Genomic DNA, 15,606 nt, shown 5'->3' on the forward strand with positions numbered 1-15,606 from the left:
GATTGAGGCAACAAGATAAGATTTTATTTTATTTTAAATATCTTAAAAGAAAAAAAAAACTTACTGGTTATATCCTAATGACAATAGACAACTATCTGTAGAAATTGTTTTCTGAACTGGGCAGGCTAATGTACAGCGCCAAAGTATAGATAAGCTGCATACATTGTTCAAATTCTCAATAAAAGGCTAAAAATAACATAGTATTTTTTACATTTTTTAATAATTCAATTGACTTAAAATGAAAAACAACACACCTTGTGACACGTTTCATGACATGATATGACCAAAGTGACAACAAAGTATGTTAAGTTTGTTAATTTGCCATCAGGTACACAGTTTTTCAAATTACTTTTAAAGTTAAATATCAGCACGTTGTCATCAACACTTACATCTGAATTGATATTGAGTAAATTTGATGCAGAGTAGAGAATATTTATCAAATCAAATAGAATACCATTAATATTAGCTGTGTGTGCAATTTTTAAAATGTCCTGACCAGTATTTTGAGTCAAGCACAAATTGCTCTGCTCTGCACATTTTTCTTCAGCCTCCTTAGTCCGGCAGATTAAAAAGTCAATACTAACTGATCCTAAAAGTTCCTTAGTTTCGTTAACAGTTACCCAAGAATTTCCATCATGCCTTCAAAAATAAAAAATTAATTAATTAAAAAAATAATATGTATTCAAATAATACATTGAATTACTTTTTAGTTAAATTAATTTAAAAAAATAAATAAATAACAATGTTCAATAAAATGTGTAAACATTTACAATTTGTGTAACTAAATTTTAAGTAAGTTTAAGACAACCAGGCAGCACTGAGGACTATACTACCACATTGGTAGTAAAATCCAGTCATTTGGAATTGCCCTGTTAGACATTGTGGAAACAAAAATTACCCTTGTCTGGGTACTATGGCACCCAGGGCAGGGGAGCAATGAAGAGCCCGATAAAGCCACCAAAACGAACGTCGGATTAAGATATCTATTGGCTCTGAACCCTCTTAAGTCCTCTATTCAATGGGAATGTAGCCCAGGACAGTTGATCAAAGGACCATCTCAGAGACTAACGGCAAGACTACTAAGTGTAGATTTGTTAGGACTAGAATAATAGTTCTACTGTTAACTGGACATTGCAGACTCTGGAGCCATATGTATATCAAGGTGCAAACAAGCCAGTGCAGATATAACTAGGAATAAGAGCTGTTGTGCAAAGGCTTATGTAGGCTGAGATTCTTACTCCTGGGAGAAGAAAAGCCGAGGCCTGAAGGATACACACGGGAGTCCTTGAAAAACCGTTGGGATCTGATAAAAAGCCTGATGCTTAATGAGGGAATCAATAGAGATGCACAATAGAACAATACTGGTTATATTGAACAGGTCGTAAATAGGCCGACTCCTGCTCTAATTTTAATCTTAAGCGAAGAATCAAATGATTGAAATTTCATACTTTTAGTTCCAGCAGTATTTTATTTACTTGGGAAAGCTTTCATTCACTTTGTGAACATCATCAAACAATTAAATTTATCTGTACATATTTATTATTGACTAATATTGCACTAAATTACAGCAATGGTTTTACACAATGTTAAGAGTGATACTGCTGGATGCAGGCTGAACCCACACTGTTTTAGTTTATAAAGTGGAACTCTTAACAAACTTAATATTAAATGTCTTTTTTTCTCTCAGACAGCTAAAATACATAAATTTTGAGAGATCTCTTTGTGGCATGAGGGCAATAAACCTGTAATTTGGTTATTACTGATCCATGTCTGAAGATGGTGAAATGAACGAATCTGATTTTTGCACATCAGAAACGTATATTTAATTTGATTGTCATACATTTTATCGTTCAAAACGAGCCTACCTTTATGCATGAGATTAAGCAATAGTAAACATAATCATTTTGTTTTTGTATTAATTATTCTGAAAACTTTTTCATGCACCCAATTAAACTATCCCAGGTCAGGTAAGCTGCACCCAGCTAGACACACTTTATGTACCCAGATAGACAGAGTTTTGTGTTTGATCTGCCCAGATGGGTTCACCTTCGCTGCTAGCGCATAGAGAGATGCAGGTATGACATCCGAAACCTGTCTCATCTGGATTCTTAATGACAGTCAAGGGCACAAGGGTCTTATAAAGTAAAAGTAAGCTGTAATAATTACTGAAATTGATATGTTGATTATTTACAACAAACATTACTTTTATACAAATATATTACAACACACATATTTTACAACAAATCCAAGGGTTTGTAAAGGTTGATTAAATATCATTAGTTGTAGCATTATTAAATTGATTTAAAGGACCTACCTCAAAAAGTCGTATGTCATGTTACCCACGTGCAAGTAACACTCTTCGTCAAATTTGAAAGCATTCAATTTGACAAGAGCCATAAGACAAATAATAAACCATAAAACTTGCATCGTTGTATTTTATTCGTCTTGGCCTGGTAGAGAATGATTATCGAGCTGACATTGTGCTATACATTGTAGAATACGATTTGTGAGACAAAGCGGAAATAGTAAACCATTTTAAAAGGAGGCACATTCATTGAAGATTTCATATCAGCAGAGAACGGAGAACGGCAACAGCAAGACTCAAGGCAAGTTTGACTTTGACGGCCCCCACTCAAAAGAAGTGAATCATAAAAACCCACGCCGGCACCTGCAAAGCGGATTTAAAATAACGAATTATTTATTTATTTACGGAATTATATAGACATTTTACAATAACAAAAAATTTAAATAATATACAAAATAATATATGCAAAAAATACAAATAATACAAAAATTATAAGTAGATATATACATGGTAATATTATAAATGGTAAATATAAATGATAAATATAAAAATACATTTACAGAGTGAAAACTGAACAACAACAAAAATGAAAGACATAATTATTAACCAAATTAAGGTAAAGGAAACAAAATAAAGCTGAAAGACAATTGAAACTACAATATTTAGGTACATATTTAATGAAAATAATGCTCTTTGTAGATATATAATAAGACTAGACTAGAGTGCAAGATTTAGGTGAACCAGTATATGAAATAAATTGTAATAAACTTTTAACTGTATGAAATATAAAAGCATTTAAAAAATATAAACTGGTAAGAAAATTCAACTAGAGTAGGGTTGTAGGACATGGTTTGGGTCTTTTTGGGAATAGGGACCCCCTCATTATCCATTCGTTTTAAGTTTTAGTTTTACAACATTTTAGTTTTACAACATTTTAGTTTTATTTTATATTTTTAAAGAGAAAACCTTTGCTATTTGACTTAGTTGCTCAAGTAGACACAAAGGAAAAAGCGATTTCCTTTCTTCAGTGTAAGAGGATTTTGCACAGTGAAAGAGTTTGTTCTAATGATCATTAAATGAAACTCTATCTAGTAGAAAAGGATAGATGGAGATGTAACATGAAAACCTGCAAACAACCGTTTGTATTAAGAAAAAGTACATTTTTGGAAAACAGTAATTTTCCATTTAATAAATTTATCATTTTGCTATACTGCTGGACAAGGGAATATACATCTACTAAATTTTGTCAAGAGGAACTGGGATTAGCTACCGATATTATTACAGATTGGAAAAATATGTTTAGAGATTGTTTGCGCAAATCATTTGTTAAAAAAAATTCAGAAAGATAGAAGGGCAGGCTAAAACAATTGAGATAAACGAATCAAGTTTTTCTTGATGCAAAAATAACGTTGGTAGAATTTATCCTAATCAATAGGTGTTCGGAGGTATGTGTCGAGAAGATAATAAATGATTCATGTATTGCGTGCCAAACCATACATCTGAAACACTACTGAAAACAATATCAGAATGTATTCACCCTGGTACAACCATTATATCAGACATGTGGGCATCCTACACACTAAGATTCAAGGAAAAAATTTCAAACACTTTACTGTGAATATTCAAAAAATTTCATTGATCCCATCACAGGTAGCCATACTCAACAAATTGAGTCATGGCACAAGCAAAAGCTAGGAACAAAAAAGAACACGGTACAAGACGAAGTTTGATATACTCATATTTGTGTGAATTTCTTTGGCGTCACAGAAATTGCAGTAATGATTTGTTCAATCAATTAATAAATGATATTGTACATTTTTGGCCACCAGAATAAATATTTAAAAACAGTAAAACAAGTTTTGTACAACAGATAATGAGGGGTTCCCTATTCCCAAAAAGACCCTACGGTTTTACTCGATTGTACAGAACTATTGAAGAAGTCAATGCTATTGCAGATGTTGTTACTCTTGCTTGATCATCATTCGGTATAGAGGAGAGGAGAGCACGTAGTTAGAGCTTTGAAATTCAATATAAATTAGTTTGTGGGTATTTTCATAATTTCACAATTTCATGAATCATGTTACATTTGAAGTTTTATGCCAACATCAACACTTCTTATAATTACTACATTAGTAAAAACAAAAATGAACTGTATTTCCTTTTACATGATTCAATTACTCGTGCTTACATTCAAGGACAAGCAAATTATAAGAATGAAAATGTCATTCTTTTTAAACATAAGAAACAGGTTTTATGTATCTTTGATAGTGGGGGTGAATGTAGTAAGCGAATAATAAAAAAATTGAAATTTTTTAGAAAAAATCTTTAAAAAAAAGAAACAAAACTAAAATCAACTCCACTCAAATATTATTCTTAATAAAGATAAAATTAATGGTTATTATATTAATCCATATATCGCACACCCGCACATAAAAACACATTTAACACATTAAAAAAAATTACAAGAGAGACTGATGGAAGTTTATTTTTTTTTAAAACTTAATTATTAAGTACATGCAATTACGGTTGTTGGCAATAAAAACTGTCATGATTCATCAATATTGTCCAAGACTTAAGCAAAAATTTAAAAAAATAAAAATCCAGCAGTACTAAAAAAACTACCCCTTTTTGAGTTTTGACACTTTTCTTACATATGCTCTTAGTAATTTAAGTTAGTTTGCTGTAAAATGGAGGTCAATGAATGACTGTAAGGGTATTCATTATTTTGTGATAGTAACAGACAACATAAAACCTAACAAACGTCCATAAATATCCATGTAGTAAGTCTTACTAAGATTATTTTTGACCCAACCTAATGTGCTTTCTTCCTGGAGTCAGGGCTAATTAGTTATTTAAAATACAAAATTAATTAATGAAATAAAAGTTTTATTGATCGTTAAACATAGTGTAAATAAAAAATTCAAAAATTGTTGAAACTATAAACTAATATAAAAATTAAAAAGATAACATTGTTAAAAATATGAAAAAACAATAATTTAATTAATAATGTTATTAAAATAAATGAAATGAAACTAAAATAATTCAGCATCACTCTGGATCAAAGTGTGGTCTTGAAGAAAAAAGCAAATATAGTTCCTACTATATACATTTTTAATTACTTAGAATAATTAGAAATTATTTATATAAATTTCACATTATGAAAAACATAACATTTAATGTATTTTATTTAGCAATTGTTTTTCATAAAATAGGTCGAAAGCTTGGCAGTAACAACTGAATTTGCTTTGTTGTTCAAGACCTAACTTTGATCCAGAGTGTTGAGTGAAAAAGTGATCAATACTTCTAACACTGAAAACTAAAATAATTCTAAACTTTGCTCTTACAATGAAGAGAAAAATGCGGCATAAGAACTAGGGATGCTATTTGATTTAATTAAAGATGTGCAATCTTCTTTTTTCGCATAAAATATAATTCAGTATTTATAATAGATTTTGATTTTCTGATTATGAACAATTTTTGGCCTGCAACTTTGAAGCTGAGCCTTCATGCTTCCCGGATTTGTTAAAGAAATTATAGATCAAACTTTTTGCTCATTACCCGTTAACAAAGTTCAACGAAAAGATCCAATGTCCATAACATTTTGCGCTGAAGTAGTTGCCAAAGAGGTGGATTTAACATAACTTTTTCAACTAGCTGGGAAATGTCACTAACTGTTATTTTAAATGAAAATCTCATATTTTTATTGTACAATTCAAGTCTAGAGCTTATTTTATGCCACTTTTACTGAAAGAAAAATTTCGAAAGGATCTACCATTATGCCTGTGGAGGGAGGGGGTTGCTTTTTCCAACAATAAGATGTCCCACCCCTTTCATAACTCAGAAATGGTCGATCATATCAAAATTTTCCTTTCAGTAAAAGAGGCATAAAATAAGCTCTAGAATCAATTTTACAATAAAAAATATGGGATTTCTTTTATTTAAAATGATAAAGTTAGTGCCATTTTCCAGCTAGATGAGAAAGTTATGTTAAATCAGTTACTACAATGCGATTTCTAACCAAAATTAACTTGGGGTTTGTATAAGACCATTTTTTCCTAAAGTTAAATGTTTTTGCAGTAAAGGGGGTTGGACATCTTATTGTTGCAAAAAGCATACTCCTCACGTGTCTTCCTTTGGGCATAACTCAAAAATGGTTGATCCTACCTTATCGTTCTATAATTCTGACTATAGACACTGTTAAAAAAAAAAAAAAAAAAACTTACTGAAAACACTGCCAGACAGTTATTATTTTACATTTATTTACTATTAAATCATTGTGATCAATGATTATATTAATAATAAAACTGATAATCTTTATTTAAGAAAATTATGCTTATTGAATATAATGTCAGACAGTTATTCTTTTACAATATTTTTTACTAATAAATCTTTTGTGAATAATTATATCATAATAATAAAACTTATTGTAATTTTTAATTTTTAAGGGTGTTTTAACTTCCATGGTCATTTCACACCTACCTATCTTAGGTTATGTATATTCCTCCTGAGTACTATAAAGCTCTGACTCCAGACATTCACTCATAAACTAATCTATCCTATTGTCATCCAAAGCTTTAATTTATCCTTTTAAAATAATTAATTTGGAAGGCCAAATGTATGCGAAAATCCCATTTTAGATTATAAAATTTATTCCTGTTCTTTAATTAGAATTTCGAATTTTTGTTCCATAAAATAAAAATGGTAAACTTGATTTAAGAAAATTATGATGATTGAATACAATGACCAACTTGCAATATTTTTTATCAGAAAATCATCACTTTATTACAAAAAATATGCTTATTGAATACACTATCAGTCCTATGCAATCTTTTTCTTACAATTTTAAGGTATATTTGCTTTTTAAATACAAATAGCCAAGTGACTCTAAAGACTCTCCAAGCCTATATGATCATTTCAAAATTTGCCTGGTGCTACTTAAATGCCCTGAAAAAACTAGGATATTCAAATAGCCTACTGCTAAAATACTGATAAGTACAGATAAATGTAGAAATATATATACTTGCAAGAACTCATTGGCCCAAATATATATTGTTGCGCAAACTATACCTACATTAAAAAATAACTTGAATCTTGGGGAACTAAAAAACACAATGTTGGGAGCAAAAACGAGGAATGAGGCAAGTAAAAAGACTAGTCGCAAAAATTGGGACAAAGGGGAAATCCTACTCAAGAGAAAGGGATTAAACACTATAACTGGTATTTAAGTATTGCTTTTAAAAAAATGGGACAATCGTCAGATGACCAATGTTGATTATGTCGAGAAGAGACAGAGACAGGTGAACATATCCTACGCAACTCCCTACAATTACATGGTATTACATGGTACCTGGGATCTATATAGACCTTGATACTATTACCTCGAGAAGAATTCTTTAGTTTATTAAATAAATTAAAATTTTCCACGAAATCCATTAGAAAATGTGGGCACAATAGTGGACAGTTTAAGTGCAAAAGGGAAAAATCCCTTTGAACAATACGTTAAAAAAATGTTAATTAAAATGTAATATTAATACATTTACATTGATTAGTTATGATATAATTCTTCGAAATTCTTTTTTAAACAGTTTGGTAAATTTGAAAAACTCCCGTAAAGTGACGCTCAGATAAAGTAGGCCACTAACGTTCGAGAATCTAGCCTCATTGAGGACTTATCCTTTGCCTATCGTCCTTGCTTTTTTCTTCTCTCTGTTGGCTATTTCTTCCAGTCTTTTTATAATTTCGTTTCTGCCGTATTGGCCTAAACGAGTAAGTATTTTGTCTGAAAAAAAAAAAAAATATATATATATTATAAAGTGTGCATTATATGTTAGTTAAGGGCCTGTGCTAGATTTCATTTTAAACATTAGTTATCTTTTTATCAGCATACAATTTCACATTATATTAAGAATTATTATTATTATTAGATAGTATTATAGGAAATTAAAAAATAAATTTTATCGTAATAAGGCATTTGCGATTCAATTTTACTTTGTAGAAACTTAGAGATACTCATTTTTATTGATATTTGGAAAAGGAAACAGTGAGGGGGAAAAATGGTATAAAAAAAAACAGTTGATTACAAATTCTGCTGGAGATGGTAGACAGGGGGAAAAGTCACTAAAAAAAGAATTAAAAACTATGTCCTTCAGTAAAACATTTTAAAAAACTCCCCCACAAACTCGGCAGTACTCGAGTGCACTCCTTGCAAAACCAACTAGGTTTGAACAATTAGAGGAATTAAGTTCTGCAATCAGAGTTTTTTTATTTTAACCACTATCTGAGGTGTTGACCCTAGAGTCTATACCTCATGGGGGGGGGGTGTTCACCTACCCCTGTTACGCAGCTCACTAGGACTCCCCTTGAACCAAATACTTCGGTACCCGACCAGCTGAGTTTGGCTCCAGGGGCTTTTGTCTGCTTGGTCATTTCAGCCCTGAAAGCGTGTAAAATATTATCTAGCCTAAACTAATACACAAAATTCAGTCGCACAAATAAATATATTTACACCTATGTATTGCACTAATTCTGTTTGACGGTGGATTATTCGATATTCCAATAGTGCTTCAACTACTACGAACTACACACATTAGTAATAAGCTAACAATCTAAGTTAGAATTAATGAAGTACTTTCATACATATTCCTCCATCAGTAAACTCACACACTACTGGAGGAGCGATGGTGACTATATTTCACCACCAGCCCCTCACCATTAAATACATGCAATCAAATAAAACAACCACAAAACACACTAAACAAGAACAAATTATATACACCAAAAAAACTTCCTCTAAAAATCATAAGTTTACTACTATGACCGAGAACCACTCTCATATTTGGCAGTCTTATGGAGTCAAGGCGTGACAGGCTTCTATTGTGTGCAACACATTGACACTCAAAGAAAGTTGTTTTAAAAACTCTTGTAGTTCCCTAAAAATATTTACATCTGACAGTTATTGCATGATATTTATGTCAGACGGCTAACGTAAACAGTGAAGAATTTGGTCAGAGATATATATTTCAATCATTAGCTATTTGTGTGCACACTCTTATACCAATAGATGTAAATACCGTTAGTTGCAAGTTCAATCTTGTTCAAAATTGTTGCAAAAATTGGCCTTTTGTCTTCTTTTCTGCCATTGCAATAAGTGTTGCATAAACACGAGTGACAAGAGTGGTTTAAATCTAAAAAAACAAAAGTAAATAAATTTAAAATTACTATTTTTATTTAAGTGCTTACCAGATGCTAAAAAACACAGTTACAGCAAGTCGTTCTGTTACACTAATAGCTTTGCTGAATTTGGTATCTTGTTTTGGTATAAGGGGACAAATTTTATAAGGAAGCTTTTCAAAATCAGCAGGTTTCATTCTTCAAATATTTGTAAAATGAACTGGATCCTTAATAGTGAACTCAGACATTAATTATAGGCACCGACTTTTCACATCTCAACACCCACTCTTGAACCTAAAACATTTTTTCTTCCTTTTCATCTTTAGAATAATTACACAGACAACAATATTTCGTTTTGGTGCCTTCATCGTGTCGATATAAAATCAATCGTATGGAGAATGAAAAAGATATGCAAGTACATGAAAATCTATCTTGTATGTAAACGGGTCATATATTTATTCTAAGTTTTACATTTTGAGAACTGGTTGCATACATATCTATGATGTAAATTTCTATCAGTATGTAAACAGTAAAAACGATTTTTTGTCTGACACTTGGCATATATTTCTGGACAAAAGTGTCAAATGTAAATACCTTTAGGCACCGTTCACTCAACAGGATCTTCTCTGAGGGGAATAATTAATACTCACATCACCATTGTCGGTCTTTCAAATCCCAGATTTTTTTTTCCGCTTGTGTTGTCTACAAGTTAATTTTTTAATTATTGTTTTATTTTTTTAACGACCCTTCAAAATATTTTTCTGTTAGGTCTTCCTAAAGTTTTTTTTTATTTTGAACAAAACTTAATTGAATTGACCTCTTCCAATCCACTTAACTCAATTATTGATGGTTAGGTCAATCTCAACATAATTAAAAATGATTATTTGGAGATCGGAAGACGCGGATTGGTATGACATAGGTTTTAGAAAAACATTTTCTTTGTCGGGCCAGTGTTTTGATCTTTATTGAAATCATCTTCAGGGCCATCTTTAATAAAGGAAGAAACTTTGGCATGATAAAGAAAATGTTTTTCTAAAACCTACGTCACACCAGACCACATCTCATGACTCTGAATAATAATTAACTAACTTAAACACCACACATGATTAAAAATGTAATTTATAATTTGATAGTTACCTTCATCCTTGTCTGCCTACCTCACTGATTTTTGTTAATTCAAATATTTAATTGTAGTAAGATGTCGGCGACCAGATTATTGCACATCACAAATTCAGTCCTAAGGACCGAGGCTATTAGGAATATTAGTGCAATGCCTGTGATGTTTGCCAAAGCTACAGACCCCATCCAGCAACTGTTCCTCGACAAGCTCAGGGATTATCAGCGCAGGAGTAGGTATGAGCCACTGAATTGTACTAAATGGCGTTTTTTCGTTGACTAATTTTATTTCTATGACTTAACGGCAGCGGAGGAAAATTAGTCGATCCCACTCCAGAAATTGAGAAAGAATGGAAACAGGAAATGACAAAGCTCGCCAAACAGTATGGAGGTAGTGAAGGTGTAGACATGACCAAGTTCCCCGATTTTAAATTCAAAGGTTTTATTTAATTGTTTTTACCTGTTGCATTAGTCTCTAAGTTTTGCACCTTGTTTCAGATGTCAAACTTGATCCTGTCAGCATGGAATAAGGACCACTAAATTGGATGGTTGGTTGTAGTTATTGTCATTAAAAAAATAATTTTAATGACCCAAATGTATACAAAATGAAGTCATGAAACTTTTGTTTTGTTACTTGCTGAATGTAATAACACACAGAGCCTTAGTATAATAAATTTGATTTACAGTTTTCATTATTTGTTTTTCTTTGGTTAACAGTAGTTGTAAAACCCTCCTAGTCACTGTACTAAAATAATTCGTAACCACAAGTTAAATCACAATAAATTTAACATTTCAATTGTGAAATATACAATTCTACCATGTATTTAATTTTTATTTGCAAATACACTCTCATAATCAAATGTGTTATTTAGTTGTAACGAATTCCCAACTTTTCAAATTTTGTAATTTTAAGCAGTGGACAAAAGATTTTTGATTCAAATATTGTAACAAAATTGTCAGGTCGGTGTAGTAGTACGAAAGAAAAATATTAAAAGCTGTTTTTTAATTTCATTTGTTTGTTTCAGTTGGTAGCCCCCCTGCATTTACTGCTGTCCCTAGAGACAGAGAACGTTAACAATGCTGTTAGTTTATATTTTTGAGGAAAGGGGAATCATGAAAGAAAACTTGGGTGCAATGTTTGGAATCGAACCTATGACAATGGGGTCCACTAGCAGTCTTAATTAACACACTAACCACGTGGTCCCCTGGGCTATATTTTTTAATGTCACTTCCACCTTATTTCAATTATTTGCTCATGGTTTTGAACCTAAAAATCTTGTGGATGCACCTTGTTAACTCATTGACTGCAGTTGTCAACTTCTTTCTTGTTACATGCGACAACTTCGCTTGAGACTTAAGTGAGTTTGTTCATATTGTAATTACCATCTTTTAATTCGTATTTTGACATTCAATGATATTTTTTGAGTTAGTCACCGAGGAATGAAGATGAAGAAAAGAAGTAACATCATGGGACCAAAACAGGTAGGGTAAGCAGATCAGAATGATTAAAAACGACCAAAATACAGCATGATGATGCTGTTAATTTATATTTTGGGTGAAAGGGAAGTGGGAAAGAAAATACTAGGGGTGACGATGGGAATGATTGACTGTGGGGTCTACATGCCAAGAATATACCATTCAACCAGTTGGCTTCCCCAGTGGCCAGAATATTTTTTGATATCAATTCATTTAAACCACTAAATCAACTCAACTCTTCAATACTTGTAAAGTAGGGGAGATGATCCAATACATTAAATTACCCGAAGCAATGAAGCAGTGCCGCATCTTTCACTCACTAAGCTCTAAAACTATCGGAGATTTTTGACCATCCACCTCAATTTTTTTAGGAAGATTTGGATGAAGAAAATAAGTTTGATGGTGAAATTCAAATATTGTAAGGAAACTTTTTGTTTCTCTTACTTTTTTGTTACTCATAAAAAACTGTAGCTTGAGCCTGAACCTCTGGCAAATGGTTTGTGACTATTGCTATACAGTTTAAAATTTGCTATTATCATTGTTTACCTGTATATATTTTAGAAAATATAAACTTTTCTTTCTTTCCATTAAACCAACTAAACTTAGAGCCAACGTATTAAGCAAATTTTTCTTTTTTTGTAATTCACGTTCTGACAGTTAATTCATATCCTTTTTTTGGGTCAGATCCGTCACTGAAGATGGCTCTAACGTGATGAGACCAAAACAGTTAGGGTAGGAAGACTAAAATGATGACGATACAGGTTCATCATGTTGCAAACCTTAAAAAGATAAATTGCAATAATAAAATTAATCGTCAAGTGTGTAATGCTAAAAATCTAGAAACTGGTTTTTTAATGATTATTTTATTATTGTACATTGTACAAAATGTAAATTGAAAATGCTACATAGAAAATTAATAGATTAAACCTTATAATCAGCCACATTCATGGACAGTTTTTTCCTTTTTTCAATTCTTTGTAATTTAAACTCCTGTTTTTTCTTCTTTTCTTCCAGAAGATCTTTGATAACAAACTCAGGCAAGCGTTTCCCTTTCCAGAGTTTTGGTATCAACACTTCGTTGGCTTTGTCTATTTTCTCTTGTACATAAGCAGTAGCGTTGAAATTTTCGGCCTCATTGATCTTACACATGATCTCAGCTTGGAATTCTTTCTCTTTTTTCATCTCTCGTTTCTGCCTGACCTTAGCCCAGGTGAAATGCATTTTTTTACGCAACTTTTTAAGTTTGTGCCGTCTCATTTTCCTCCGCCTTATAACAATCATGCGAGCCGCTTCTTGCCTAACGACTGTAGTCGGGTCTTTGACACCGACCACCGAAGTAGGCTCTTTGAGCGACTCATCCCTCCTGATGACCGGCAGCTCAACGACTGTAGCTGGTGGTATACCTATGGGGCACGTTCTGGGAAAAGGAGGCACCGCTATGTCAAGCGACTGTTTCAGACTCGACAAGTCGAATGTGACTATCGGCGGTACCCGGTTCACAGAGCTCGTACATCTTAGGTTCGTCGAATAAGCCCTCCCTGGAATAATCAAACATGATTTATACTGTATTTTTTAATGAAAAACAAAGCTTCTACTTTCCTACAAACCTACCTTTCTGTAGAACGTTAACAAGGAACCTTCTAGCATTAGGTAATAACATTTCTTTCTTCGAAAGAAAGTAACAAGTAAAATATAGCTTAAAAAATAAGAAAATTAGAATTAAATATGTTAATACGTTAAAGGTCTAGCGAAGGTTACAGTTTTTCAAACCTTCTTTTCAATTTTTATATTCCTTTCAACAAAAACAAAAAATATTTAATTTGTTTATTTTAAAGTTATAAATAATTATAAATTAATTTGTCTTAAAGAAACTAAGTCAACTTTTTAGAAGCATAAATATATATTTTTGTTTTTGTAGTAATCTTGGAATTTAGACATTTCCTTTATGCAGAAGAAAATTAGACTAAATCTCTAACTAATTTTTGTGTCACATCAATTTTAAAAGGATAGCTGATTTTTGAATTATTTTCTTGTGACTGGCACTGTGGGATCAGAATATCGGATACACTCAGGCTAGATAAGAGAGAAGGTACTGTAACTATAGACTCTAACCCGCCGATCTGGCCCCGGCATTTCCTTTTTTAACTTTATTTCTAAAATTTATATTAAATCGACTCGACAGGCATGGAGGAACAGGATCAGGTAATGTTTTTCATTTTTTGATATTAATTATAATGTCATTCTACCTCATTTTTTAATGTACACTCAGTAAAAAGTCTGAACACCTACTGGTTTGCTCAAAATTTCTTAAAACAAGTCATTTTAATATGTCATTTTTTATATAAAAACATTATTTTAAATCTTAATATATTGTTTAAAGGTTTTTTTGAACGTTAAGAAATAACTCTTGTTTCCGAAGACCAGGCAGACATTTTTGTTTTCCAAACTTCACTGCCTACAGCCTGATTCTTTGTTTACTTTCTGTAATATCTTTAAAACGCCATGGTTTGTTTATTTAATACGATATTAGCCTTCAATATGGAAATACTGCAGTTCACTCGGGAATTAATTATTAAATTCCGTAACGAAGGAATTCCTAGGTATAGCCATTGATGAAAGGCTCAAACACATAGGCAACATTCTGTGTAAAGGCTCTAAAACCATTGGGCAGAGATTATGCAGTAAGTGTTCTTTTCTGGCTGAATTGTTAAATACCATTGTTAAACCTTTTAAATCAATGGCACCGGGTATTGATACATGCTAAAGTCACAGGGTTAAACACCCAACTAATGGGAAACAAAAGATCTGATTTTTTCATATAAAACAGCAAGTGAAACTGCTGGAATGTAAAACATTGGGATCCCAATTTTAATCCGTTAAAAAAGAAATAAATAAAAAGAGTATTCTAATTTTAAGAGAGAAGTGAATATATAAATATTAATTTTTCTTTTCTAGATTCCAGCAGTGGCTGTTAAAGAGCCTCTGGACTTGGTCCGGCTTAGTCTCGATGAGAGAATCTATGTTAAAATGAGGAATGAGAGAGAACTGAGAGGTCGATTACACGTATGTATATCCAGTTTGAAATTGTATTATTGAAACTACCATTAAAATGGGTTGTAACAAATTTGTTTCAGGCTTACGACCAGCACCTCAATATGGTCCTCGGAGAAGCCGAAGAGACTGTCACGACAATAGAAATTGATGAAGAGACTTATGAGGAGGTGTACAAGACAACAAAACGCAACATTCCGATGCTTTTCGTAAGGGGTGATGGCGTGATCCTTGTCTCACCTCCGACGAGAGTCGGTGTTTAATCCTTACCTGAATTTTGATATAATAATAAAAAGAAAAATAATACTTTTCAATGTAAATAATTATATTTATGCATTTGTATCAGTAATAAATAAATAAATATTTTTTTTTTATATTTATCTTCTGTTTTGTAATCCATTTTATTGAGCAAGGTTCAATTCTGCCTAAATATGCATGTGTACACATATGTACCAAGCCTTCGACTTCTCGTGGCAAACCACCCTCTT

General features: G+C 31.9%; 4 protein-coding genes across 5 annotated transcripts in view; 2 read left to right on the forward strand and 2 right to left on the reverse strand.

Annotated features, from left to right (window-relative positions):
* The window catches only part of LOC106670369 (cation-independent mannose-6-phosphate receptor), a 54,843-nt gene extending 52,209 nt beyond the window's left edge, over positions 1-2,634 (reverse strand). For both annotated transcript variants that reach the window (XM_024225229.1, XM_024225200.1), the window contains exons 1-4: positions 2,315-2,634; positions 455-639; positions 255-391; positions 65-186 (exon numbers count right to left, since the gene is read on the reverse strand). The gene's annotated coding sequence lies outside the window, so the exon portion shown is untranslated. The remainder of the gene's footprint in view (positions 1-64; positions 187-254; positions 392-454; positions 640-2,314) is intronic.
* Positions 2,635-7,968: 5,334 nt separating this feature from the next.
* On the forward strand, positions 7,969-11,451 carry LOC106670350 (ATP synthase-coupling factor 6, mitochondrial-like). The gene is made up of 4 exons (XM_014400595.1): positions 7,969-8,071; positions 10,670-10,828; positions 10,900-11,030; positions 11,090-11,451. Exons 2-4 carry the CDS (start codon positions 10,674-10,676, stop codon positions 11,119-11,121), a joined length of 318 nt encoding a protein of 105 aa, XP_014256081.1. The 5' UTR covers positions 7,969-8,071; positions 10,670-10,673; the 3' UTR covers positions 11,122-11,451.
* Positions 11,452-12,890: 1,439 nt separating this feature from the next.
* Positions 12,891-13,867, reverse strand: LOC106670407. The gene is made up of 2 exons (XM_014400710.2): positions 13,679-13,867; positions 12,891-13,605 (listed from the first exon to the last, which is right to left on the reverse strand). Exons 1-2 carry the CDS (start codon positions 13,725-13,727, stop codon positions 12,989-12,991), a joined length of 666 nt encoding a protein of 221 aa, XP_014256196.1. The 5' UTR covers positions 13,728-13,867; the 3' UTR covers positions 12,891-12,988.
* A 94-nt stretch (positions 13,868-13,961) lies between these two features.
* LOC106670408 (U6 snRNA-associated Sm-like protein LSm3) lies at positions 13,962-15,456 on the forward strand. Its single transcript, XM_014400711.2, has 3 exons — positions 13,962-14,269; positions 15,023-15,130; positions 15,202-15,456. The coding sequence occupies exons 1-3, from the start codon at positions 14,252-14,254 to the stop codon at positions 15,379-15,381; spliced, it is 306 nt and encodes a 101-aa protein (XP_014256197.1). The 5' UTR covers positions 13,962-14,251; the 3' UTR covers positions 15,382-15,456.
* The last annotated feature ends 150 nt before the right edge of the window (positions 15,457-15,606 follow it).

The sequence above is a fragment of the Cimex lectularius genome, unplaced genomic scaffold (assembly GCF_000648675.2).
Source record: "Cimex lectularius strain Harlan isolate CLEC.00 unplaced genomic scaffold, Clec_2.1 scaffold69, whole genome shotgun sequence".
Taxonomy (NCBI): domain Eukaryota; kingdom Metazoa; phylum Arthropoda; class Insecta; order Hemiptera; family Cimicidae; genus Cimex; species Cimex lectularius.

Excerpts from the sequence above, each read along its gene's own strand:
- LOC106670350 (XM_014400595.1), top strand. The coding sequence starts at position 10,674 with ATGTCGGCGACCAGATTATTGCACATCACAAATTCAGTCCTAAGGACC. Across the intron at positions 10,829-10,899 it reads GATTATCAGCGCAGGAGTAG|CGGAGGAAAATTAGTCGATC; the intron begins GTATGAGCCACT and ends ACTTAACGGCAG. Across the intron at positions 11,031-11,089 it reads CCCCGATTTTAAATTCAAAG|ATGTCAAACTTGATCCTGTC; the intron begins GTTTTATTTAAT and ends ACCTTGTTTCAG.
- LOC106670408 (XM_014400711.2), top strand. Across the intron at positions 15,131-15,201 it reads AACTGAGAGGTCGATTACAC|GCTTACGACCAGCACCTCAA; the intron begins GTATGTATATCC and ends AATTTGTTTCAG.
- LOC106670407 (XM_014400710.2), bottom strand. The coding sequence starts at position 13,727 with ATGTTATTACCTAATGCTAGAAGGTTCCTTGTTAACGTTCTACAGAAA. Across the intron at positions 13,606-13,678 it reads TGTTAACGTTCTACAGAAAG|GGAGGGCTTATTCGACGAAC; the intron begins GTAGGTTTGTAG and ends TGATTATTCCAG.